The 25,039-nt window shown below is 33.4% G+C and overlaps 1 protein-coding gene across 1 annotated transcript; it reads right to left on the bottom strand.

Moving 5' to 3' along the window:
- Nucleotides 1-1,265: 1,265 nt before the first annotated feature.
- LOC138136439 (nose resistant to fluoxetine protein 6) lies at nucleotides 1,266-22,593 on the bottom strand. Its single transcript, XM_069055637.1, has 12 exons — nucleotides 22,164-22,593; nucleotides 5,590-5,711; nucleotides 3,588-3,752; nucleotides 3,364-3,539; nucleotides 3,064-3,314; nucleotides 2,843-3,013; nucleotides 2,559-2,784; nucleotides 2,341-2,506; nucleotides 2,212-2,291; nucleotides 1,937-2,162; nucleotides 1,709-1,883; nucleotides 1,266-1,660 (listed from the first exon to the last, which is right to left on the bottom strand). The coding sequence occupies exons 1-12, from the start codon at nucleotides 22,549-22,551 to the stop codon at nucleotides 1,392-1,394; spliced, it is 2,415 nt and encodes an 804-aa protein (XP_068911738.1). The 5' UTR covers nucleotides 22,552-22,593; the 3' UTR covers nucleotides 1,266-1,391.
- Nucleotides 22,594-25,039: the final 2,446 nt, after the last annotated feature.

The following is a 25,039-nucleotide window of genomic DNA, read 5'->3' as shown; positions in this document are numbered from 1 at the left end:
CAAATGTCAACTCTACTCCACCCACACAGTAGCCACATAAATTTTCGTACATAGTTGCCGTACTTATCCACAATCATTTTGAATCACCTAATATAATGACTTTTCGAACTTGAGTCAAGTCAGAAAGTAACAAGGATTGTCATTAATGTCATTTTTGATAATAATAATAATTTGAAAAATATTCGTCTAAGGCCAAATTCAAATTAGAATTTTTTGTTTGTTATTCAACGTAGATTCGCATGACATAAATATTATGCGCCATTTCTAATACACCCTGTATATTATTAATTAATCTCAAACTTTTTGCAGTACATTGGGTCGTTATTCGGAGCACTTAATCGTAAATGTCAAAAAATCTCTGGATTCGATTTATTTTGGTTTATGTAATTAAAATAATACACAATTTATAATTTTCGGCAAGATTTTTATAAAAAATAGTAATTTCACAAAGAATTTTTTCAGTAGCTTTCTAAAATTGAAAACATTTAAAATGACGCTTATACTTATATGATAATTAATTTTGCACAATGTACGTACAACAAATCATAATCAGTAGCTAGTGATTCATTACATTTTTTTGGTTTTAACTGAGAAATTATTTATTTAACTCCCACTGGTGCTACTATAAAAAACTAGTCGTCATTCCTTCAGAATCAAATAAATCAAGTGTAGTGAAGAACAGCTGTTACTGTTAACATGATGCAAGATTTAAAAACTTTCTTACTTGTCCCAAGTGATTATAAATTTTTGTGATTTGTTTTGTTAGGAAATCAAGAAAAAACATTTTGACTTGATTTTGACAATGATTAAGCTCAGCGATTACTCACGGATGCCAACCCACTAAATGCTTCGCTCACTTCTAATCACTTGGTAAGTAGTTATAAAAGATTGTGACTATTTTTGATAGATTGATACTACTGTTACTTTGGCGAAGCTGATGTTTAAATCTCTTAATTTTTTGTGGCGTGCAAAAAATGTTATTTTGACATTTAATGTTAATTAATTATTTTCACTTTTTTAGGAGAATTCCGTATTGTTTGCACAAGGTGGACATTATTTCAAACTTTTACATGTTTGGTAACATAAGCAGCTTCTTTTTTCAATTACCTAATTCAAAGATTGCACGTATTTCACGTCCCCTTACTAAGCGCGTACGCCTCTGTCTATTGTCAAACACGAACTTGTCAATTGTCATCAGGACGACCAACATTTGCATTGCTAACATAAAAAAACGTCTTTATAGTCACTTGGTGCATAGTCTTAGATCACTATGTAGATATTTGTATTTACACGATAAATAATAATTTAAAAATACAAAACACTAACATTAATAAAGAACTTATAAACTAATGTCTTCACAGTCATTTAAAAATACCTAAAGTTTAGTAGTGTCACTTTTTCGTTCCTACAACTTTCGTCATTATTCTCAACATGGAGACAACAGGTGCCTCGAAAGCCAAAGACACGAAAAACGAGAGACTGTACGAAGCCACGACTTGTCCCAAAAATATAATGATCATCACCAAGCTACCCAAATGGAGGGGACTGTCCATGCTCATGGCCATTGTTCTAATCACGACAGGATGCAGCAAATACGCGCAGTAGGTGATGCGACTGAAGGGATAGAGGATCGTCGACGACAGAATCGTGTTGGCGAAACCTGAGAGCAGAAATAAATGAAAGAAAATGACGATCGACCGTGACTTACCGCCGTAACCAGTGGAGCAAGCTACGACGATCCACGCCAGAGCTAGAGCCCAGGCCGAGTGACTTAGGGCACTGTAAGCAGCGCCAGTTGCTGGTGAAAGATTGACGTCGTACAAGCCGTAGACTAGCGACAACAGAGAAGCAATGGCGGCCGTCCATCCTGCAATCACTGTCAACTGAAAATACCTCATTTTGAGAGTGTCCAGTCTGAAACAATACTACTACACACTTTGGACATCGTCAGCTGACAATTTTTCTTGAAAAGGAACCACCCCACGCACATTCCAATCAAATAGGGGCCAAGTCTGGTCCAAGGCTTGTCGTAGATTTTGTCAAAAAGGGCAAGAGGATCGTCCGATCCCGGCATGTGGCTGTTGCTGTACGCAATGTACCCAGTTGTGATCCAAGAGCTTACCATGAAGATCAACAGGAGGCAAGCGCCGCTTTTGAAGTGGCTAAAATTCGACGGGTGAAAATTTGATAAAGAGAAACGGAAGAACTTACCTCGCCGCCAAAATCAGCATAACAGCGCCGACTATGTAGAATTGGGTGTCGTCTGATAGGTACCAACTCCACAACATACACTGAAAAAAACTCGATTGATTTGGAACTTGTTTGTGGTGGTTTTCTTACCATTTCGTCTACTGGGAACAGAGTGTTAATGTAGAGCACATTTCTCCACCAATAGTTCGGACAGTTGACGTGGTCCATGGTGGGTGGTTCGAAAATCGAATTGTAATTGAACCATTTCATGATGACTTCCACTACACCCAGTGTGAACAGGTACGGTGCAGTCAAGCTAAAAATTACATTTCTTCATTGATATTTAGTTGGCTGTCTAAAAAACCTACCGAGCAAATCTGTAAAGAATGAGACCTATGAAGTGACTAACGCCAGCCATAAAGCTGTTCTGTCCTCTAGTCAGAGGGTCTAGTTTTCCTTTGGCGTTGGTTCGGAAGTACAGAAATGACACTAGAAGGCCACTGGTAAAGAAGAAAGTGTCCACACTGAAAGCTCCATTTGATATTGTTTGGAAAAAGAATTCTTTCTGAACTACCTTTCGGTATTCCATGTTATCTATAATAGAAAAAGAAGAGAAAACTGCAAAACAAAAAAATTTGATCTAAGTACTGACCTGAATACTTAAAGGCTATTATGCATGTGTGTCCCAAAATAACCCAAGCCATGCTGATTGACTTAAGACCGTGAATCACTGGAATTGTGTCACTACTGACAGACTGGTCGCAAATTGTTTTGATGTTAGCTCTTAATGAGAAAGCTAATACCATTTCTTTAACTATCAATCCTAGAAAAGTTCAAACATAACAAACAATTGACTTGTAAGTCGCTTCTTACGGATTATAGCGTTCAACGTTCTAGGTCTTGAATTCCTGTTGGATTCTGTTTCATCGATGTGACCATTTGCTACATTATTGTTATTAACAATGTATACTCCACTCTTCGTCTTCGTGTCCGGCATACTCATGTCCAGCTTTAGGTGAGTCTGACTCAAGACCAAAAGTTTCTTCCTTTTCTCGTTGTATTCCAAATAAAAATCATACGAAGTGCCACCAATCAAGCATATAACAACCACACAAGTCACCACGCTAGAATCTGCACCGTGAAACATAATTTTAACAACTTTGTCATTATTACCACAAAATCTTGAAAGTCCCATCTTGCCAGACATTGAACTTGTTGTGATGAGATCTCACTGCTTCCACTTTGACGGTCACTTTAGTCGACGCCTTCGACGTCTCTTCCATTATTGTTTTGATGTCAGAGTCGGTGCAGACGTACGGCATGCACAAGCCTATGTGGAGAATTCTCTCCTGAAACATGACTTCGTTTATTTTTGTCTGGAAATATTTCGGGCTTACCTCTGTGGTGAAGCTAGAATTTACGTCGATTCGTACCATGAAGAAGGATACGGGAAATGGTGGTAGCGAGGCGTATTTGAAATGACCCGGGGTGTACCCGACAGACTGACTAGGACTAGATGCTCTTCGTGGTACTTCCGCTTCTCTGGAGGTTCGAGTTCTGTTCTGTAATGTACAATTTTGCACGAATCTTTTCGATCGAAAATTGTGTAAATTGTTGTGAAAGAAGAGAAATGTCATTGTTTCGGTGGAAGAAAGTTTCATCTTCGACAGTGATTACTTTTTACATCGAAGGGAAAAAAAGTATCGAAGAACCATTGAGAGTGTGTTTTATTTATTTTTAATAGTGGAAACTTTTGGTCCTTTAAACGAACAAAATATTGTAGATTTGTTACTACAATCTATCAAATTAAATTTTAAAAAATGTGTTTATCTTCAAGCGGTCGAAAATCGCGCCTTTGTATCTCCACAGTGGCTTTTTTTTCTGAGCGGAGTAGAAGTAGTTCAAGAGTCCTAGGAGTAGTCCATAAGCGGCTCAACCGAGTCAAATGTAAGGTCATTTGAAGCATTTGTCACAATTTATAGCGAAATGACGAAATTATTACCCGATTTTACCCAGTTGTCGACCTCGACTTTGTCTCGGTCTTCAGTCTCTGGGCTTAGCACAAAAAGACTCACTTCTACCCTTTATGATATAATCTACTATTTTATAACATACAGTCGCGGCCGCGGAATTTCGTCAGTCGTTGTCATTCAACTGACATTAGCTGTAAAACAGGTTTTATATATTTCTAACTATCTAACCCCACATTGGAATTTTGACGTGGATGTCAATTTGTCAATCAGTTTTTACTGTGTGTGACAGAATTTCTGTCACAAAAATTTTGAATGACAATAAAGTTTAGGCGACACAAGTTTTTTCGAATTGACAGTAAAATAACTGACGAAATTCCGTGGCTGTAACTGTACTATTCCGGACACGGAATCTTGGCCACAACTGACATTTAACTGACAAATATGTGTAAACTGCCCTTTATTGAATATAACCCAAGTTTTGACTCGATAATGCCATTTCTCTGCTTTTTGATGTCACAAGAAAAACTTCAAAATGATTTTTAATAATTGTCATTTATTTATGACACAAATGATTGCTTTACATCAAATTTTTTAGAAATGTCTAAAAAATGTTGGCCAAGATTCCGTGTCCGGAATAATACATATTTATAAGGACGATCAAATGTACCAAAAGCTCTGAGAATTAGTCCACCAAATTGATTGACATCTGTCATTTGTCCATTAAATCGAAAAAATATTTTATTTCTTAAATGCGACTACTTCTGAGAGTTGATGAACTAATAGATTTGTGAATGTGGTCACCATATTATCACATCACAATTCAATGCCTCCCCTCAAGCTTTGATTATGAATCTGTAAAGCGTGATATTTTGAAAATTTATTTGTGGTCCTGTAATCTGGGCATTAAGAAATGTTGATTAGTTTTGTAAAAAAAAAATTGCCAAATCTTTGTCTTTCCATACGTATCATCACTTTTTGTCCAATATTTTCATCGAGGCTTGAAGTGTTGACACTTCAAATATTTTTTCATTCATTTCATACGCATTTTTTAAGTGTGTGTGTTTTCAATATTTGACGTATTTTAACGGTTTTGATAAACTCGAAGGTGTCTCTATATTGCCTAAACATAGTAAACAGACAAAAAGAATAAATTAAACAATGTTACGGTCAAGAGGATATTGACATAGGGGTTCAAGATTGGCTTTCTAATACAGGTAAACAAAATAATACTATTTTGACTAGTAACCTTGCTGTGACGTAAGAAAGAGCTTGATCGACCATTAAAAACAGTGAATAGCTCCATCGAGCGTCAAGTATTTCACAAAATTCGCATTATGCTAAGTGAAATTAAAAATTTGGAGCGGTACTCGAGTCTCATACTAGACTTAGAAAGTTTCAAATGATAAGTTGTTGCTTTAACTTTTACCTCAGGAGTTACGGCAACAGGTTTGGCTTTTGGTACTATATTTTCACATAAGCTTTGTGATCCAGTCCAGTAGTGGTTCCCCCAAAACCAGCCTGTTGAATACCGTCCACTTGCGTCGTCCACTGAAAAAATAAAAAAATTGTTGGTCAAACTAGGCAAGAAAACTGCAGATAGCGCAAATGAAATTGAAAATGAAAAGGAATTTTGTTGTCATCTGGTAGTAAAAACGAAGAGATATTGTGTCTGCAAAGGAAATTTCATTCGAGGACTAAATCTCTACTTTAAAGGATTAAAAGAGTGAAGTAACTGGCATTTTTGGGCACACGAATATCCAAATTTTCTTAGGGAACGTGCAGATCAGGAAAGATTTTGTACATATTAGTTTATGGACTGGAATCGTTGGAAATACTTTGGTAAATTGCAATAGTCATACTCAATAAAAACTATAAATTCTGAAATTATAGAAACACTTTTATTCAGTTGGACCTGTTTAAACTTCTTGCTCGGTTAAATGGTGAAGAGTATGCGTTTTTTTTAAATCAAGAACTTCCCGGTTTATGGAATCAGTTCAAAGATTATCTTTACCAGGAGCCCATAGACACTCTAGAACAGTTAGACGATAAAATTCATGAAACCATTGTCACTATCAGAGAAAATGTCCAACAAAATTTAATTCGACGAGACACCACCAGCATTGAATCAAATGGGGGGCATTTCGAACATCGAATTTAAAAAATTATACATAAATAATTGTGAAAAATAAATCTATTTATCTATCTACTTTTAACTTTGAATGTTTCATTGAGGAGTCTATTAATTTACAAAATTCTTTAAGGGCCAGTTTATACAGGGTGTTTGAAAATTGCTAGTACAAAAAAATACTGGTAATTGGTGATGGTGATTTAAAGTCATCGGCAAAAAATTTTTTTAATAAAAGTCCTCTAGTTTTCGAGATAAAAATTACTAAAAATTGGGTTAAAATTGTTAGTATCATTGTTAGTTGCCAAAATCTTGCAAAAAAATATTTATTTTTCATATTGTTGTATAGTCCTTCATTATCACGCTTGGTTACCAAGGTTTAAAAAATACTGCCCCGCCTGAGGCGTATAATATGCTGGGATAGGGTTACTTTATCCCTTTTGTTTAAAAAAATTAAAAATTGGTTTTTTGGATTTCTTAGGGCTTCTAGATGCCACAGTTTTTTTTTGTACTAGCAATTTTGAAACACCCTGTATGTAGAAAGAATTAATGCGCAATTAACCCATGATTGGTTCAATTTGATCACGTGTTAAGTTAATCTCGCATCTGATTTCGCTTCTGTAAACTGACCCTAAGACTACTGTTAAAGGCTTTAATTAATTTCGTACAATTATTGCAGTTAATGACGTAAATCTGACAATACTTATTCAAAATGTCACGCTCACATTTGTCAAAAAATAATCATTCCACCTTTCTTTGTAACAGTACAAGCTCACTCTGGAGATAAAAATTAACCTTTTGCGAAAGTGGCTCTTTATTGGTCACTTTTATTGCTCTGTAATTTTTAAACTATGATAGCCTGGACAATTTTGTTTCAAGATTCTGATTTGACCTTCAACAGACTACACGCCCTTCGCGGGAAGGGCTTTAATTCTGGGACAGCCTGTATATTATACATGTTTGATTTTTTTTTTGTTTTATACCAATCAAAAAGTCAAATAAAATTAAGTTGTCATTATCACGCTTTGTCTTTTAAAATGGTTTTTACCACTGAACACAATACATTTATTATAAAACCTTATTTACAATGTAGATTATTTACAACAAACTAAACTTCCAAAATCCTAATCTAAAAAAGTAAAAAAGGAATCAAGATAGACGACATGTTACAAGGCTCACCAATTGCAGCCAGGGATGTCAACACAATAAATTTACTTGAATCATTTAAGGTCGCTTGGTTCAACCACTCAAAGAGCAACTTTTTGAAATCATCCAGATCTATTAAAGCCTTCACGTGATTGTGACTTTCAGCATGATTAAAAAATATAAATGTGTCATTTTTAATCAGCTAGAATTTCTAAAGAAATCAACTAGCAACTTGGGAGTCAACCAACCAAAACTAAGTGGCGGAAATTGTTTGAAAAATCTGTTCAAATATTAAAGATATATTATTAATGTATGTTGGTTAAATATTCCTATAATTCATACCGGGTGACTTTTAATGATTGAAATTATTTTTGTTTGTTTGGCAACACATTTACGATTTTATGTTGGTACACTTGACTGGTATATTTAAATATGACAGTTGAAAAGTCAAAACAAATCAAATTTTAACTAAATCTTAACCTAGAAAGCGAATCAACAGACAACTGTTCGACAAATGACTAGGCGTACCTACCAATTATATGAGAGTACCAACCCACTAAATTAGTCTCAATCATTAAAAATCACCCGGTATTAGGTATACATATACAGGGTTATTCACGTAAGATGACGAGCCTGACCAGGAAAAATACAACCCAAAATACACTTTACAAAGCATTCATATTGTTTAGGTATTTAAAAATTAAATCAGGAAGCCAAGAAGGTATTCTAAACTAGGCAAAAATTAATAGGGAATTTTTCTATTTTTGAATTTTTTATAAATACCTACAGTTTAAAATTTGCAATGCAATGTGTTAGAAATATTAGCTATTTATGCACCAAGGGCGTTACAACGATGATTACGCCCGGAGAACGATGAATCCAGCTCGAGGGCTTTAGCCTGAGAGATGGATATCGTTCGATGGGTGTGATTATTTGGTGACGCCGTGGTGCATACAAGATTTTATTTTTCACTACGTGTTCTTAAAAAAAAAGACAAAGAATCGGCATCTTTGTGTACGCTTTACCTACATAAATACAACATTTGGTAGCCTATGAAACAAAAACAAATTGTTTATTTATAATTGTCGAATTTTCTTTTGTGTTGCAATTATGAATTGATGAGGGCGTTATGAATTCATTACGCCCGCTTATTCTTATTACGCCCTCTTATTATGCCCCGGTTGTTATGGACATGTTTACGTATTTCGTATCCTAGGAATTATCATTCAATTATACAAAAGTGAAAAATAAAAATATACAGGGTTTATCAGAACTGGCGGACCAAAATAATACACTAAATTCATCATCTTCTGGGAATAATAGGAAAAATGTTCAAAAAAATCTATCTTAAATAGTGATTAGGAAAGAAGCAATTTAAACTGACCAATCCTGTTGTTGATGTTAAGTTACCTATTAATTAGTTTTCCTGCTTTATTTGTAACTATAGATGCATTTCAAATAATGCATATGCATTGTTGGGTATCCGCATTGTTTATGCAATGACGGACGTTTTTAGGGTATAGTATTTTTCAGGTTATAGTACGGTGCGATCAATTAAAAAATAAATCGAGTCGGCGTGTTACCTATGGCAACCCATGCTATAGCATAGGCTCCAAAGCAAACTCGATTTATTTTTTAAATGATCGCTCGGTATTTCTGCTAGGATGTTCCCTATTGGGAAAACGAACTGCGTACTCCTGAGCAGCAACTGTGGCACTCTCATCACACTGTCCCTATAAGACAAGCATATCAAAATATTCTGAAGAAGTAAACATTAAGCGTTTTCAATGAGTTTTGTAATTGTCAGAAATAATTTCTGTGGCGGTCGTGAAAAAGTAGGTAAGTCGAAAATGTTAATTTTTCAGGGCAAGGATTCAAAATTCCACATCATTCCTAAAATCCTGTAATTAAATAGAAACTTCTTTCTACCTGTACTTGCTTTCAATATAAGTAAATTTTAAACTGTGAAAATCTGAATTATTTAACTCCATGATTTATTATTAAGGTGTAAACATCGTTCTCATTTTTGAAATTATTTGACTTACCTACTTTTTCACGACCGCCACAGATTTATTATGACATAATATTCAATTATTATGTCTTTGCAACAATCAAATTTGTTTCGATAGTTACTAATATAATTTTTTAAGGTAATTTTATATCTACACGCGATTGGTCAATTAACAACGTTCTTATTTTAAAATCCAATGACGATGGATTTTTGATTTTTTAGAATATTTTTCCTATTATTCCCAGAAGATGATGATTTCACCGTATTATTTTGGTCCGCCAATTCTGATAGACCCTGTATTATGTTCACCCAATTATTTTATTTACTGACAATTACCAAATTACGACATCCTGACACTGCATCAAGTCTGATGTGTTATATTGATTGATAATTTGATTAGTATCAACATTATTATTATTTTTGTGTGCTGTCTCTCTCTGCGAGAATTATCTCTCTCGCACTCGCATCATAGCCCCTACACTATGTTTTATGTGCATTATGATAATGGCGGATAATGTAATAAAGATCGAGATTGCTTTGTGAATTGTCTTTTGGGTTGCATTTTCACCGGGTCAGGCTCGTCATCTTACGTAAATAATCCTGTAGTAGCTAGGGAGGCTAGAAGTTGGCATAACTAAAGGGACAATTTGATTTAGTCATATTGACACACGTGCTTTAGAAAATTTTCAATTTAATATATTACAAAAAGAAAGAAATTTGTTAAAAAAAAATTTTGAAACTCCGTTTTTACGATGTCTGAAGAAATAAAAAACTTAACATAACTTGTTATTTTTACCTAGATTAACGTTGCCACGTATACGCTCTATATAGATTGCGGTGTTGGTAGATCTTTGATATTTGTGTAATACGAATGCCAGTGGTAGTTATTGAGTGTCACGTTTTGTCACATCGAAACAATAAAATAGAAATTTCAAGGCTAAATGTATCGCATGTAGGTACATAATTATATTGCTGTTCGTGTAATTTTTGTGCTATATTCTATGTAAATCGTTATTGAATTATTCTAATCACGTTAGTTTATATGGAAAAGTGTGTCACATCCTAATTGAGAAAAATGAACAAACAAATGTTTTCTATTGTCAGGTTGAATCAAAACTTTTAAAAAAACTGTAACAACATTAATTATTCATAATTGTATTACATACTTGACAAAATTCCAACAGCGACTTATCAACGTATTGTTGGTAAAAAGTGAAACTGTACTAATTTTATTGGTCTACGTGATAAGCCGCACCGACTCTACCAGCTAACGTGCCTTTAGAAAATTAAATTATAAATTACAACTTGAAAATAATTAACGGTACTCATGACGGTATTTATTGTTTGGTCATATGTTGCAGATTTAAACGCTACTCGTATTTAAATAACAACAACAATAAATTATTCAACCACTTAGATTCACCTCCGCCTATTCGATGATGTAAAACTACATTTTACCTACCCAACATGTTAGATTTATTATACAGTATTACAAGCAAAGCATCGCGGGACTTGCAATACGACAAGTTGCAAGAGGCAGCAATGGTTTTTATGCATCACACTCGTACGATGTAACACGCCGTACATTTAAATCGACGAATTCCACCGGTCGCAATTTTGTAATTTTGATTTTTATTGTTAATTATTGCAAATTATAAGTTGCACAAATTTGTACACGACCAAGGTAAAGTGAACAGCGACGTTTGGATAGTCAAAACAGGTTGGGCTCAAGGTGGAATCGATTTTGCAATTTCTGTAGTGAAAATGTGACCTGGAACTGAGAGCTTCGAGGAAAATCAAAGTAACGACAAATCCAAACATTTTGGTTCTCGGCCAGATTTGGATTAGAAAGAAATCACTTGTATTTATTTGATTGGTTTTACCTGTAAAATTTTGTTTTGAATATTTCGCACACAAAGAAATTTGAAGGAGAAAGTAAATTAGTAAATATGTGTGTGATTGTTATTTTGGCGGTTCAAATTTAATTTTAAATCAAACTAAATACTTTCTATTGACTTCCTTATTCACACATCTTGCTTTGTACATGGATTTTAACAACAATTTGTTATTTACTTTCAAATAATAACAGAATCTTGATAAATGAAATGCCAAAAACGTCGAATCTCAAAAGTAAATTATTAAATTGAAGAATAAATATTAGAAATAATAATAGAATTACTGACAACTGACAAGATTATAAAATATTGGAAGTAGCAATGATTTCCCTCTGTCCCAAAATATCGAGCGATCAAATTAATTTGTAATCGAGTCATCCATGGATTTGAATCCGTATGTCTTTGCGATTGATATGTCGAGATCTAACCTGTATTTCGCGCTGTGATTATTGTAGCATGGAGTTCAAGTAACGACATACGGTTTCGGATTCATGGATAACTCGATTACAAATTAATTTGATCGCTCTTTACTTGTCACATTTCATGTGTTTTGTTTTGATAGTCATAGTAACGTCATAGTAACGCTTTCCAAAACGAGCTACAGTCTACTCAATCTTCTAACTTAAAATAATTCCTGGTTTCTTAACATTTCTTAAATAATTTGTTATGAACGTTTGAAGGAAAAAAATAGTACATATACAGGTGTCCCAAAAAATGGCGTACCAACGGTGCACTACGGCAACTGTGTGGGTGGGGCAGAGTTTGATTTTTTTATACCATTACACATTGATTTGACAATTTTCAAAATTTCGCTACTATGACTTGTCAAAGAAATGTCAACTCTATCCTAACCACACAGTTTCCACATAAATTTGCGTACATTGATGCCATACTTATCCACAATCATTTTGAATCACCCAATATTATCACAAAGTACAAGATCACTCACTACCAATATCTAATCCTGCATAATAGAGAATTTAGAAGTTTTGGAAATCGAAAAAATTATCTTAAATCCACTACGGCAACATTGCAAGGTAATGTACGAGTATATCTTTGTTTACATTGTATTATCGTTAATTGAATAATTAATTTTTTTTTTCATTCTCTATTCTCAATCTGCCCCCGCGACGACAATCGAAAAAGACAAAGTGTAAGGTGATTGATTGGGTCATGTCGGTAGGATGCCAGAGCAGAGACATGCGAAGAGAGCGCAATAGGACGGAGAAGAAGGAAAGAAGAAGAGAGAAATATCGATGACAAATTCCCTCATGTTATGAAAACAGTTGATATTGACCAATAGTGGGCCGAATATCGCGAAAAAATCTAGTCATGGTCAGAAAATGCGTCTTCCGCCGACAAAAATCTCCCTTCCGGTGAAAAACCACGTTGACAAGGCTTTTGTTTTTGTTGGCAACACAAATTAATGAATAAAATGTCAGAAAATTATTTTGACGTTTTCCGAAATGGATTTAAAACATCGTTTTAGAAACGACTCCATTGACTACAGTGTGAAAACAATTTAGAATACAACAGGTAAATTGTTGCAGGAAAAGTGCCACGACGAATATAAACTAACCTTTAATCCGTTTTGTGATGTTGTTCCGAATGTTTGTCTGAATTGTTCATTCGGGAATTTGTCTAGAGTCTAGACAAATATAACTCGACTTCCCATTTTTTTTCGGAAAATTTTGATTTTATTAGACTCAAAGTTTGTTGCTTTAGGCTTTAGGCAACAAACTTTTCGTCATAAAATCAAAATTTTCCGAAAAAATAGGAAGTCTTGTGATATTGTTTCTGAAAAAATGGCTGGAGGTGGTAACAACAGACCTGAGAATGCTAGGCGTAACGGACTGGAAGAGAGCGTCGTAGGATAGAAAAAAAAAATGGAGGAAAATAGTCAAAATGAGTTGTAACGACATGGAGAATAGGATGTAACATACAGAAGAGGAACTGAGAGGATTAATTCATTTCTATTTATTTTATTCGAATAATTTAACAACCAAACCTTTCAGCTGAAGAAGAAGAAAACAAAATCAAAAACAAAACAGCAATAAAACACAAACAAAAAAGAATCATCACACACAATTCAATTCATGTGATTTCAATAATTGAATAATAGTAGTTTATTTGACGAGTTCTTGTTTCTCTCGTTTCACTCGCGTTTTAAACTGGCCTACTCGTGCCAAAAAAGCCCAATTGACACACGAACGAGTTGAATACAACGTTTTTTTTTGTTCGACGAGCCCCTTAAAGGCTCCAAATAGCTTCAAATCTTTAAAATTAGCTTAACGTTTCGTTTTGACAAGTGGTGACATTTATCAAAATCCGTTCACATAGGAGAAAATTCTCAAATTCTGACAGTGTCGAACAAAAAATATCATTAATGTCCGACTGTATTGTTATTGAACGATAATGACACAGTTTTCTGATACGTTATTATAGAAATAATCCCCTAGGACATTATCTTCAAATAACAGGCTCTACAGCGTTTTTGGTTGCTTAGTTACGACCAGGTTTATTTATTGTATTTGAAAACAAGTTTTGATTGATCGGTATAAATTAATCAAATTATTGTCAATCCAAAAACACACGAAACTAGTCGGACATTAAACTTTGAAGGCACCACGGGTGTTATAATGATACACCCTCGGTCGGCGTGCTCCCCTCGGGCCAGAGGGTTTCACTCTGCCGACCTCGCGCGTTATCAACCTTATAACACCCTTCATACCTTAATAACTATAATGTAGGAAAATATTTCTAGCTTGCATAATGAAAGTTTAATAGTTTTTGATCCTAGCAATTAACCTCTCATATTGTAAATACAAGAAACGACTTGTTTTGTAAATGTTCGAAGTCAATGTTTCGGAACATCTGCACTTTTATTTATTCAATAAATAAACAATCTCTTGTCGTTTTCCTCATACCGACCTCGACCGTTTCCGATCTTTTGATCGAAGAAGACCGAAAGAAAACAGCGCTGTTTAATTTTTACTTTGCAGCGCTGCTTTCTTTCGGTCTTTCCAAAAACGTTTCACGAGTGCACGACTGGACTGATTAGTGATTACATTTAATTGCAATTAAAACCACTAAATTCTAAAAGTGCATTATTTTAAGCGTACAAAACTTTCTTCGTTGACTGAAACGGTACCTAACGTTACCACCTGTCCAAAAAAATTACTTTCACTGTCCTCAGTATCAAATACGACAATAAGATTTTGTGGTGGTTATACTTTTTGTCACTGTTATACAGTGTAAAATATAATTGTGTTGCATGTTATAATGTTTTTGCCTTCGGTTGGTATTAATAAGCTTGAAATTGTCTTTTCACAATATTGATCTTTGATCTAAATTTTATACACTTCAAAACAATTTATTTGTTCAAAAAATTGTTGCTAAGGAAATCTGTAAGTACACTAAGGAGAGATATTTTTAGTACGAAAGAAATGTAAACATCAACATATTTATATTTGTGTTTAAAATATCATAACAGATTTCTTTTAGAAGAATTTATATTTCAAGTTTACGTTATCGACGATATAAAAAAGTAAATAAGAGAATTATTGTTAACTCAATGCGTGAAGTTGAATTGCCAAGACACTTTTTCTACTTGATCAAAATAATATTTTGAAAATATTAATAAAACAAAAATTACAGATTATAAAATATTACATAAATTCTTAAATAAAAAAAATTATATGCATAATAATAAGAGGCACCAAGCAAACAAATCCTTCTGTGATCAATCTATACATACGAGTATAAATAACATTGTAATGTATTTGTTATTTCTATATTTAAACAAATTTTCGAACAATTTTTATAATTTATTGTGTGTGGTTCTGTTTAAATCTACTTAACTCAAAAGCTAACGGATCGATCTTCTGCAAACGAAGTTTATTCGAAAGGAAAAATTCCTGATTGTCTCCTGCATTTCGACTCATCACGACGGTAAATCTGTACCCAGTAGAGCGAGCTCGCCTCGCTTATTTTTGTTTCGTCCATTTTACTTAAGGCGAGTCAACTCATGTCTTATGTCTTCACATTACAAGTGTCAGAAGTTAATTTTCAATTTAATGCTTACTTTAATTTCTTTATGGTCTAAGAACTCTAAGAAGTGATAAAGAAGTTGTCAAAAGTTCTAGAAGAACCACGAGAAATACATAACCAAATGCAGAGAACATTTTTTACCCAATCGTGTGTTTCTGTCATGGAACAGCGTAAACAACGATATAGTCCAATCAAACAATGTGACCATTTTTAAAAATTAATTGCAAAAACATCTCTTCTCTTCTGGAAATTCGTGACGACAATTAGTGCTGTTGGTGGCTCGACGGAGCAAACAGTGAAACACAGCTCCACAGCTGTTGGAAATCCTACAACACTAAGGTTTGCTACGTAAATTTCTGGCAACAAAACAGGCTCATGCCTCTGTTCCTCAAATTGATAATAAATAATAATAATAACTTTGGCGTCTTGGCTAAAATTAATTAAAACAATACGAGACGGATGAAGTGACATGAAATTATTATTAACAACTGAACGTAAGATTTTTTTGCCTGTGTGACTCACTATTGGCTTTGAAAAACTTTGGCTGAGAAAAAAAATTCTGCAGAACATGAGTAAAGTAAAAATATTTAAAAGTACAAAATTGTGAATAAAAAATAAAACATGTATAGTCCGTTTTTTTTATAATCAATTGTCAATGTCAAAATACAGAAAAAAGACAAACTGTATATTAAAAATCATTGACATTTGGTCCAGTTCTACCTCAATTTCACCCTAGATTTCCCCTAGATCATTATTGAGGTTATGTTGCATATGTTTATGAGTGTAAGACACGTGTTTAATTTAAATTTAAATTGTCAAATGTGACAATCGGTGACAATTTCAAAAGTCTATGTTTCAAACGTGATTTATAAATTTCGAGTTTTCTGCCAACCTGACAACACTTTGACAATTGATTCTAAAAAACAGACTTTAAGTACTTATTCGGAATTTTTGTATCTACAGGGTGTCTCAAAATTCGCGATTCCGAATTCAGAACGTTGCAGGGGATCACTTCAGTAGTCTAAATATGGAAATTTAAAAAAAACGGGACTCCCCTCACAAAGATACATTGGTCTGAAGGTGCACTCTTTGAAGTGCGTTTTCTTCAAATACAGGCTGAAAAGTTCAGTGTTTATTATTATTTATGGTGTAGATGATTGTGGAAAATAATAACGTAAAACAATTTTTTGAAGAATAGCTTTACTTTGGAGTAAAAACGTAGCTAGAATAGTATTTTGTGACAGTGGATATGAAGGCTGCTATGTATTGAACAAAATTAAAGTGCTTATATCTTCTTCAGGAAAAGCGAATTTTTTTTAAAGTATTTTTCGAGCTCACCCAGTGGAGCTTTCCTACCACGCTCTGAATTCGGAATCGCGAATTTTGAGACACCCTGTATAACTGTTACCAGCATGAGATTATTTATTTATTTGTATTGATCAAAGGAAATTGAACTGTGCAAAGGAAAGTAAGATCGGTTATATCATCCAATCTGCGCACAACAGTGCCAACGGCACTTGCTTTAAGAAAGCGAACCGACAGTAATTCTTCTCGTCTGGTACGACATACGTAATATTGTTATTGTATCTTCTTGTCCTACATAAGTGTAACAGTTTATTAACAACATTTCGAACCTACGGTGTTGTTATTTAGTATTTAGAATCCAGTGACAAGAGATAATTTGTCTTCGTTTCATTACCATATCGAAGTACACACGATGTCGTAAGATTGACCCGGAAATGTTCATCTTTATATAACAATGTAAGGTACTTAGCGTTGCGCAAGGTACCACCCATGTTTAATCAACTCATCGTCATGTTCGTGCAAGAACGTCAACCTTAAAACCGTTTGAGACTAAACGAATAAAAATGTAAAGAAGCTGATTCTAATTAGATAAAATCTCATTACAAAAAATGTTTTTCCTGTAACGTTTCAAATTTAACTTCTTGTTAGCAAAGTCATAGTCGAGCAATTGACTTTCGAGCAGCTGATCTCGAGCAATTCGTTTTCAAGCAACTGCATTCGAGCAGTTTACCTAGATTTAAAAAATATATTTTCGGTATAGAACGTGTAAGAAATCTGCACTTTACACAACACGTTGGTAAAGACTTGCCACATAAAACAGAGGCCGTCTAAAGATAGATAATATTTTTTGGAGGTGTATTTTATGTAACAAAAATTACAATTTACTCTGTAGTTACCGGCTGGATTACTTAAATAATTTTGAAAACTAATCACGCAAGAGAGCAACTAACCTCCATTAAAACGATTCGGTTCTGTTTTTATGTAGCGGAATCATTATTAATCATTGCAGATTGCGCCGAAATTTTGTAACTCCTAATACATATACAAGTTTTTGTCGTAATTATTGGATTAAAATTGTCGATTATCCTGAAACACTTTTTCGAAGGAGTACATTTGCGAAAAGGTCCCTGAGGCAGCGACTTTGCTTAGTCACTGTGTTTTTATTTATATCAGTTGTTAGGAAATGAGAATGGAGGCTATTGTACGTTCATGTTTATTGCAAAAAGCAATATCCGTAAAAGTGGAGAAAATGGAAATGACATAATTTACCGGGGAAGCAGAAAAAACTGGTGAATTTCTTTGTAGTAGGGTATTGCGTGATAAGCGTTTTAGACAGGTATGAACGAAATAATATTATCAGAAATGAAATGACGTGATAAATTAATCTTTCTTTATATTATTTACTGTCAATACGTAATGACATTATCTATTGAATGTCAAAATGACATACTTTATCACACTAGTGTGGTAAAGTACAATGCAAAGTAAAGGAAGTTCATGTTTTCCATAATTTTCTATTGCCCGCAACAATTTAATTACACTCTAATTTTTACCGGAAGAAAGTGTTAAAAATATTCAGTTATTGATAATATAATCGGCAAGAACTTAAATTACGCATAAATTCGTCGATACGCAGTTTTGATAAGAAGACACCTAATTTAACGGCTAACGAGCATAATTAGAAAGAAAGTAACATGTATGCATGCTAATTAGAGTAATTTCTTACGCTCTCTTAGCTTAAATATGTACTTAATTAAAGTGAGTAAACGTGAAACGAAAAAATAAGAAAATTTTGACAGAAAAGAATGAGAGTCAAGGTGCTAATAAAGACACGTCTTTGTTGTGTCGAGCAGTAATTGAAGAAAGTAATGAGTGTGCAATTTCGTTTTTACCAAAGTTCGAGTGAAAGTGTTCTTAGCGTCGATAAAAACTATTGTAAAAATATTAAGTAATATTATAATGTGAGTGAAGACCGGAACTAAATGCACCCGTAACATCATGCAATAATAGTAATAATTGCTTGTAACAGTAACGAAAGTGTTTACCGTTTAAGCAAAAAACAAGAATTCACTTTCTTGCATTTACAAATGAAACAGTGAAATATTTTTTGGAAATTGACGTCTAGCGATGAGGTTCACTCAGTTATGTAAAAATAGAGTTTTCAGTTTTCCTGGAATCGTCATTATTAAATGTTGACATGTTCGCCGATAAAACTGTTACAAAACGAATAGGATAAGAAAGCATTTCCCCCATGTCGGTGTACTGTTAAGTGGCTCCGGTGAAATGGGTGTTATGAGAAATTGAATTTCACAGAACATTGCGAAACGTGAGCATAAACCACTCCGCCACACGACAATGACTTAACTTAGCCAAATAACCGCTTTCGTTTTTCGTATAATTGTGGTGCGATTATGGAAATGCGACAATGGAAGTTGCTGTCGAGGACGGCATGAGTGACGGAAGAAAACGTGAGAATTCGGTAGGATGAGCGGAGCATGAAGATGACGCGACGACGGGGAAAAATGAAAGATGAGAAAATGGGAAAGTGGAAGGAAGGAATTTTGCTCGTGGTGGATGTGCGAAGAATGCGAAATTGGAATTGGCGACGATGAGCAAAATAAATTCAAGTACAGAGTAAATGTATTTATTATTATTACTATTATTATTATATGTTGGTGGTACATACTGATATATTGTCAATTAATTAAAAAAAAAGAAACAATCAAATTGTATTAAGTATATTTTTCGAAAAATGTTTCTTAAATAAGAAATTATGTAATTTATTTTGTACATGTTTAAAAAATTACATTCATAAAACCATTACTTTATTTAATTAATTTAATCAATTTTAATTATTGTAGCATGTTTTGTTCTAGATCTAAGCATACCAAATGGGCCTGGAGTACTGTTTGTTAAACAATTTATATTTTTTTTAAATACCTAAACCTAAAATATCTTTCTAAAAATAATCAACACTCATTTTTAAGCCAGTGCTCTTATAATGAAACTTTTTTAAATGACAACTAGAATAAACATAAAAGCAAAGAACAATTCAGAAGATAACACAATGAAAACAACCAAAAACACACACTACGCCGCTGTTTAATGTTAAGGTAATGCGCATGCGCCAGCTCAATTTGACTTTTATGGTGTGTACATCTCGATGAAATAAGCTCTACTAACATCCTTTAAATCTTTTAAACAATTTCTATTACTTCCTCTCAAATTACGAGTATTTTACCGTATTACATTATCGACTGGTCCATTATCATTTTTTTTTTTCAGAATTAGAGTAATCAACAAATCCACTTAAACTGATCTTAAAATCACAGAATTAACTGATATTGCTATTAGTTTTTAAATTTCTTCTCTAAAACTCGTTCAACATGATTTAACTTTTTATAGTAAGTATACAGGGTGATTCATATAATATCATACAAACTTTAACCGGTGGTAAATTCCAACCCCTAGACACTCTTACAAAAATGTCTAGGTTCTGAGGTTAAAATTGTTGAAGATAAAGCATGTTGAAGAGTGTACTACCACTTTTTAAAAACTACAGATAAATGAAAATATTTTACGTTGAAACAAACTGTCAGGCATTGTTGTCAAAATGAAACTAAAGTGAACTTTATAATACCAATATTTTCTCTACAGCAACAATTGTTTGCTTCTATTATGACATTCATCAGATTTGTTATACATTGGGCGTAAAGTGGAATAGTTTAGCGAAGAATGGCATTTACTAATAGTGAAAAAACCGATATGGTAATGTTTGCCAATTTTTGATGTACGGCTCAAAATTTTATTGTCAAGAGCCTTTTGAGACCGGAATCTGCCACTGGTTAAAATATTTATGAAACTATAGGAATCACCCTGTATGTTTGCTTAATACATAATTTATGTATTTTTTAATATGAAACAAACATTACCTTTCTAAGGGCCGGCTCCACCAACGCCAGTTAAAGTTAATTATAAGTTAAAATATAGGAAAATATGGTTATAACAATAGGTAACTAAAGTAACGAAGTATTTTAACCTACAGTTAACTTTAACTGGCGTTGGTGAAACCGGCCCTAAGGTAATAATTCCCTCCTTTCTGATTTTATTTTAAATATAATTTAACTTGAAACTATCAATTTAGTAATTTTTCGTCATTAAAAAGATGGAAAATGGTTTTAGAGTTACCATTTGTTAATTTTTAATCATTTTATATTTAGTTACGAAAATATCTAGAATTATTTGTTTCAATTTCAAACACGCTGCTCATATCCTTTTTAAATCTTCTAAACAAATATTCACATAATTATTATATCCCAAGTGCAAAATTTTTTATCGTAAATTTTTTTGCTAATGAACGAAAACATCCATAAATGAGATCAGAAGACCAATTATTAGCAAATAAGAGCACGAGACGAAGTCGAGGGCTTTTATTTGATATTAATTGGTCTTCTGACCGAATAATTTATGGATGTTTGAGTTCATTAGCAAAAAAATTGCCGATATTAAAATTTTGCACGAGGGGTAGGTATACGGCTGATTATTTCCTGAATAGAATGAAACCAAACGCATTATTTCCAATCCTTTTTATTCAAAATATGTACATAATTTATTAAAAAAAAAATCAGGTACCGACATTTTTTATCAGATTATTGCACATGTGCATTTTAGAGAAATTTTATCGGGTTATTTTTTGTTTTCTCGTTTTGATTGGTCAATATTTGTCACGCAATTGGTTGCTAAACACATGAAGGAAATAATCAGCAGTATAATTTTTCTCTAGGCCCATTTTATTAATAATAATTTTTCAGTGTTTCATATCATTCAGCTTAATTTCTGGAAATTAAACTTTGCAAGAATTAATAATGAAGTTCCCAAAAACATCTATTTTTTTAAATAATTTCTAATTTCACTTATATTTTATTGTACATTTTTCTACTTTTTCAACCTTTGTAGAGTCTTTTTTAACATTTAAATTTGCTCAGTTCCTGATACACTTTTAATGCGACATTAGAAGGTTGAATTACCGCTTGCATTTCAATGCCACTTCCTTTCCTTTTCATAATTATAACACACTTTGCACAATTATTACATTATTACTAATCTATTTATTATTCACTTACAACCTTTATTTCACAGATCTCATCATTAAACAGTCTCAGATGTTTATCCAAACACCAATTTACAAATGTAAAACAAAAAAAGAAACAAGCACGATTTTAACAAATAGAAAACAACTAACTGTACCAAGAGCAAATTTAATTTTAAAAGTGAAAAAATCATTGGCAATGCTGGCAAACGAGAAACAGAAGTAGAATTTTCGGTGACACTTTAAAACAATAATATCACATAGGTGTCTCTTGTACCAAGAATTATTGTTTCCTTGTTTGAAAATCCGGAGAAAGTCAATCACGCACCAATATCATTTCTTCAACTGAACACATTTTCTCAAACTACTCGACACTTACTTTTTAGGGCCCAATTGTCGGTTTTTCTCAGTCCTTCCAAGTACAGCTCCACGTCCTTCCTACAAGTGGACGAGATTTGGTCCTTGGTCCTGTGCCAGTTGGCCGCCAGGAGCTCGCTGTTGTAAAAATTCAACACTCTCGCCAAACTCGCCGGCACCACCGTGTGGTTCCCATCACTGACACTGAGATTCACTTGGGGCAAGGAGTATTTGGGGTCCACCGCGGTGCCTTCTTTGTACTCCATCTCGCTTTTCGGCGTCTCGAGCGACAGAGTTTTGCAAGTCAGGAGGAAAATAAACAAGATCGTCTTCTTCATTGTTGAACCGGAGGGTCCGAGCGCGCTTCGGGCAAGTTCAAGAATGTGATGTTGAACGGTGGACATTACCATGTGCTTCTTGGAGGTGCAGTCCCGCCAACTTTCTCTCTCTTCAATACTGTTTAACTATTAATTGTTAATGGTGCACCCCACTTTGCACAGCAAATGAAATAGATCGAGGAGAAACGATTGGGTCGGTGACATAACTTGCTGAAGATTTTTTTAAATTACAAAAATCTTTACGATTGCAATTAATAACAATAACAATTTATTTAACCGTGCGTATGTACAGTTTATCGATGCATACGGATTTTACATAATTTACAATATGCAACCAGAAGCGGAAAGACGTTGCATAAAATCTAATTGTTGGATACTTAGACATGTTACATAAATAATGAAACTACTAAAGATTGATAATTTCAAAATAAATTCAATTAGTAATAGTAATACAACGTCGTTATGCATTAGTGATTAGTCGCGTTGAAATGAAATATGTTTTATGCACATAATTCAGGAAACGGAACTTGAATATGACAACGACAACGAAGAGACTTTTAAAGACACTTAAGACATGAAGCGAGACTGCAAGTAAAAAAGAACCTCTTTTTCGGAACAGGAAAAGCAAGACAGGGATCCTCACTGAAGACTACTTTATTTTGAATCGTTCAAATAATATTGTTTAGTTTCAGTTTTATATTTCGACACACAAGGTAACGTTTGGCAACGGATTTGCACCTTTGGTTTCTATTATGCTGCAGTGGGTAATAAACCGTTCATTTAACACGAAAAAAATCTAGAATTTTCTTTGCTGCTTTTGTAATAATCATACTTTCACCATCGAAGTCACAGTGAAATATCTAATTTACAATAATTTTCCCAATGTAAAAAATATGGTGCTCTAATATGTAAAAATTAATAAAGGGATAGCTATTTGTGCAATAAATTAGGAAATGAATTTTTTTTCCGTATTAGGCATGGAATTTTTTATCGAGGCGATAGCCGAGATCAAACATGCCGTATAAATTGCACATATGATTCTTTTTCTACTGGATTTTGGAAAATAAATTAAATTTGGATATTTTTAATATTCTATTAATTATTTCTAAATTAAAAAGCGGAATCAAAATTGTTCTGTTTTCGTTACTATACCGGGTGTTATGGAAGTCCACGCAATAAATTTAACCACCAATAGGACTCGTTAAAATAAACAATTTTTTTAATTAAATATAATTTGAACCCTAAAAGTCATACCCGCTCATATATTTACACATCTATTGATAACGAAGCACGAAAAAAAAATTACCCGATCAAAGTACTCGAATAAAAAACAGTAAAAACTGTTAGTATTAGAACAACGATCGTTATTTCTTCAAAAAAAAATGCAAAGCTTTTATCGTACAAAAACATTTTCACTCGCTCTTTCGTTTCAGTTGATGATTATCCCATGAGCGAAGCGTCAAATTATGGGTTAGAAAAATGTAAAAAAAATATTCGATTAAAAAAAGATCAATATAGTGTAAATAAATACCTATGTAGTTATTTTTATATTAAGTGCGTGAAATGAGTGTTTTTTGTGCATGAAAAGGTCTTTAAGGCTAGGGCCACACTACAGACTTTTCATCGGCCGACAATTTAGTTGGTTCTTAATAAGTATGAGGACTTATGTGAGTGCGCACACTACAGCGATTGTAGTCGGCCGACAGATTGATCGAAAAATAGTTGGAATTCCCATTCAACAAAAAAGTTGGCCAACTATTGATAGAGCATGGTGTACAATACGAGTGCGCACATTCACCGACTATCCAGTCGGTGATCCACACATATTGGGCGTACAGTGGCTCTCTGCAGTGCAAAAATTTCGATTTTTAATTTATGATTATGAAAGTAATAAAATATATTGAACCAAAGGATATTTTAAACCTATGTCAAATCTCATATGTATTTAATTAATATCGCGTAAGATTTATTAAGATACCAACAAAAGTAGGAAATATTCCAGCAAAAAATGAGACGTGCTTTATTATTTAAAGAATCTATAATTCAGAATTAAACTAGATTCCTTTACACATATTTTTATGCGTTAATACTAAGGTAAAGACGCAGTCGGAACGGCCTACTATGAACTATGACAATAACAGTTAATAAATTATTCGTTATTTTTGTTCATTACCAAAAGTGAAAAAAGACCATGAATTCGAATGAACTTTCAAATTTTATTAGGACCTCTCATAAAGTTTAAATTTTTGTGTTTTTTTTTTACTTTCTCCTTTATTGCTCCGACACGTTTTTTTAAACCACCTTTGTAATCCATTTTTCATTGCTGTCTTCTCCGCCTTCGCATTACACTTATTCCTTAATTAATGACTCGTTATTAGAATTGAAGAAATTGAAAAAAGACCAGCTTTATGTAGTAAATCAGCAGTGAGTCCTGGCACAGTGCAAAAATTTTGATTTTTAATTTATGATTATGAAAGATATTCAATATGTTGAACTAAAGGATATCTTTATCCTATGTCAGATGTCATATTTAATTAAAACCGCATTGATTTTATCAACT

The sequence above is a fragment of the Tenebrio molitor genome, chromosome 8, assembly GCF_963966145.1.
Source record: "Tenebrio molitor chromosome 8, icTenMoli1.1, whole genome shotgun sequence".
In the NCBI taxonomy this organism is placed as follows: domain Eukaryota; kingdom Metazoa; phylum Arthropoda; class Insecta; order Coleoptera; family Tenebrionidae; genus Tenebrio; species Tenebrio molitor.
The sequence above is the reverse complement of the archived record's forward strand: the minus strand, read 5'-3'. Positions and strand labels throughout refer to the sequence as shown.

What these genes read in the sequence shown, in the direction of transcription:
- LOC138136439 (XM_069055637.1), bottom strand. Translation starts at nt 22,551, where the DNA reads ATGGTAATGTCCACCGTTCAACATCACATTCTTGAACTTGCCCGAAGC. An exon ending in CTGTTGCCGTAACTCCTGAG is followed by an intron (nt 3,753 to 5,589) that starts GTAAAAGTTAAA and finishes TGTACATTACAG; the next exon opens with AACAGAACTCGAACCTCCAG. An exon ending in TTGCTCCACTGGTTACGGCG is followed by an intron (nt 1,661 to 1,708) that starts GTAAGTCACGGT and finishes TTCTGCTCTCAG; the next exon opens with GTTTCGCCAACACGATTCTG.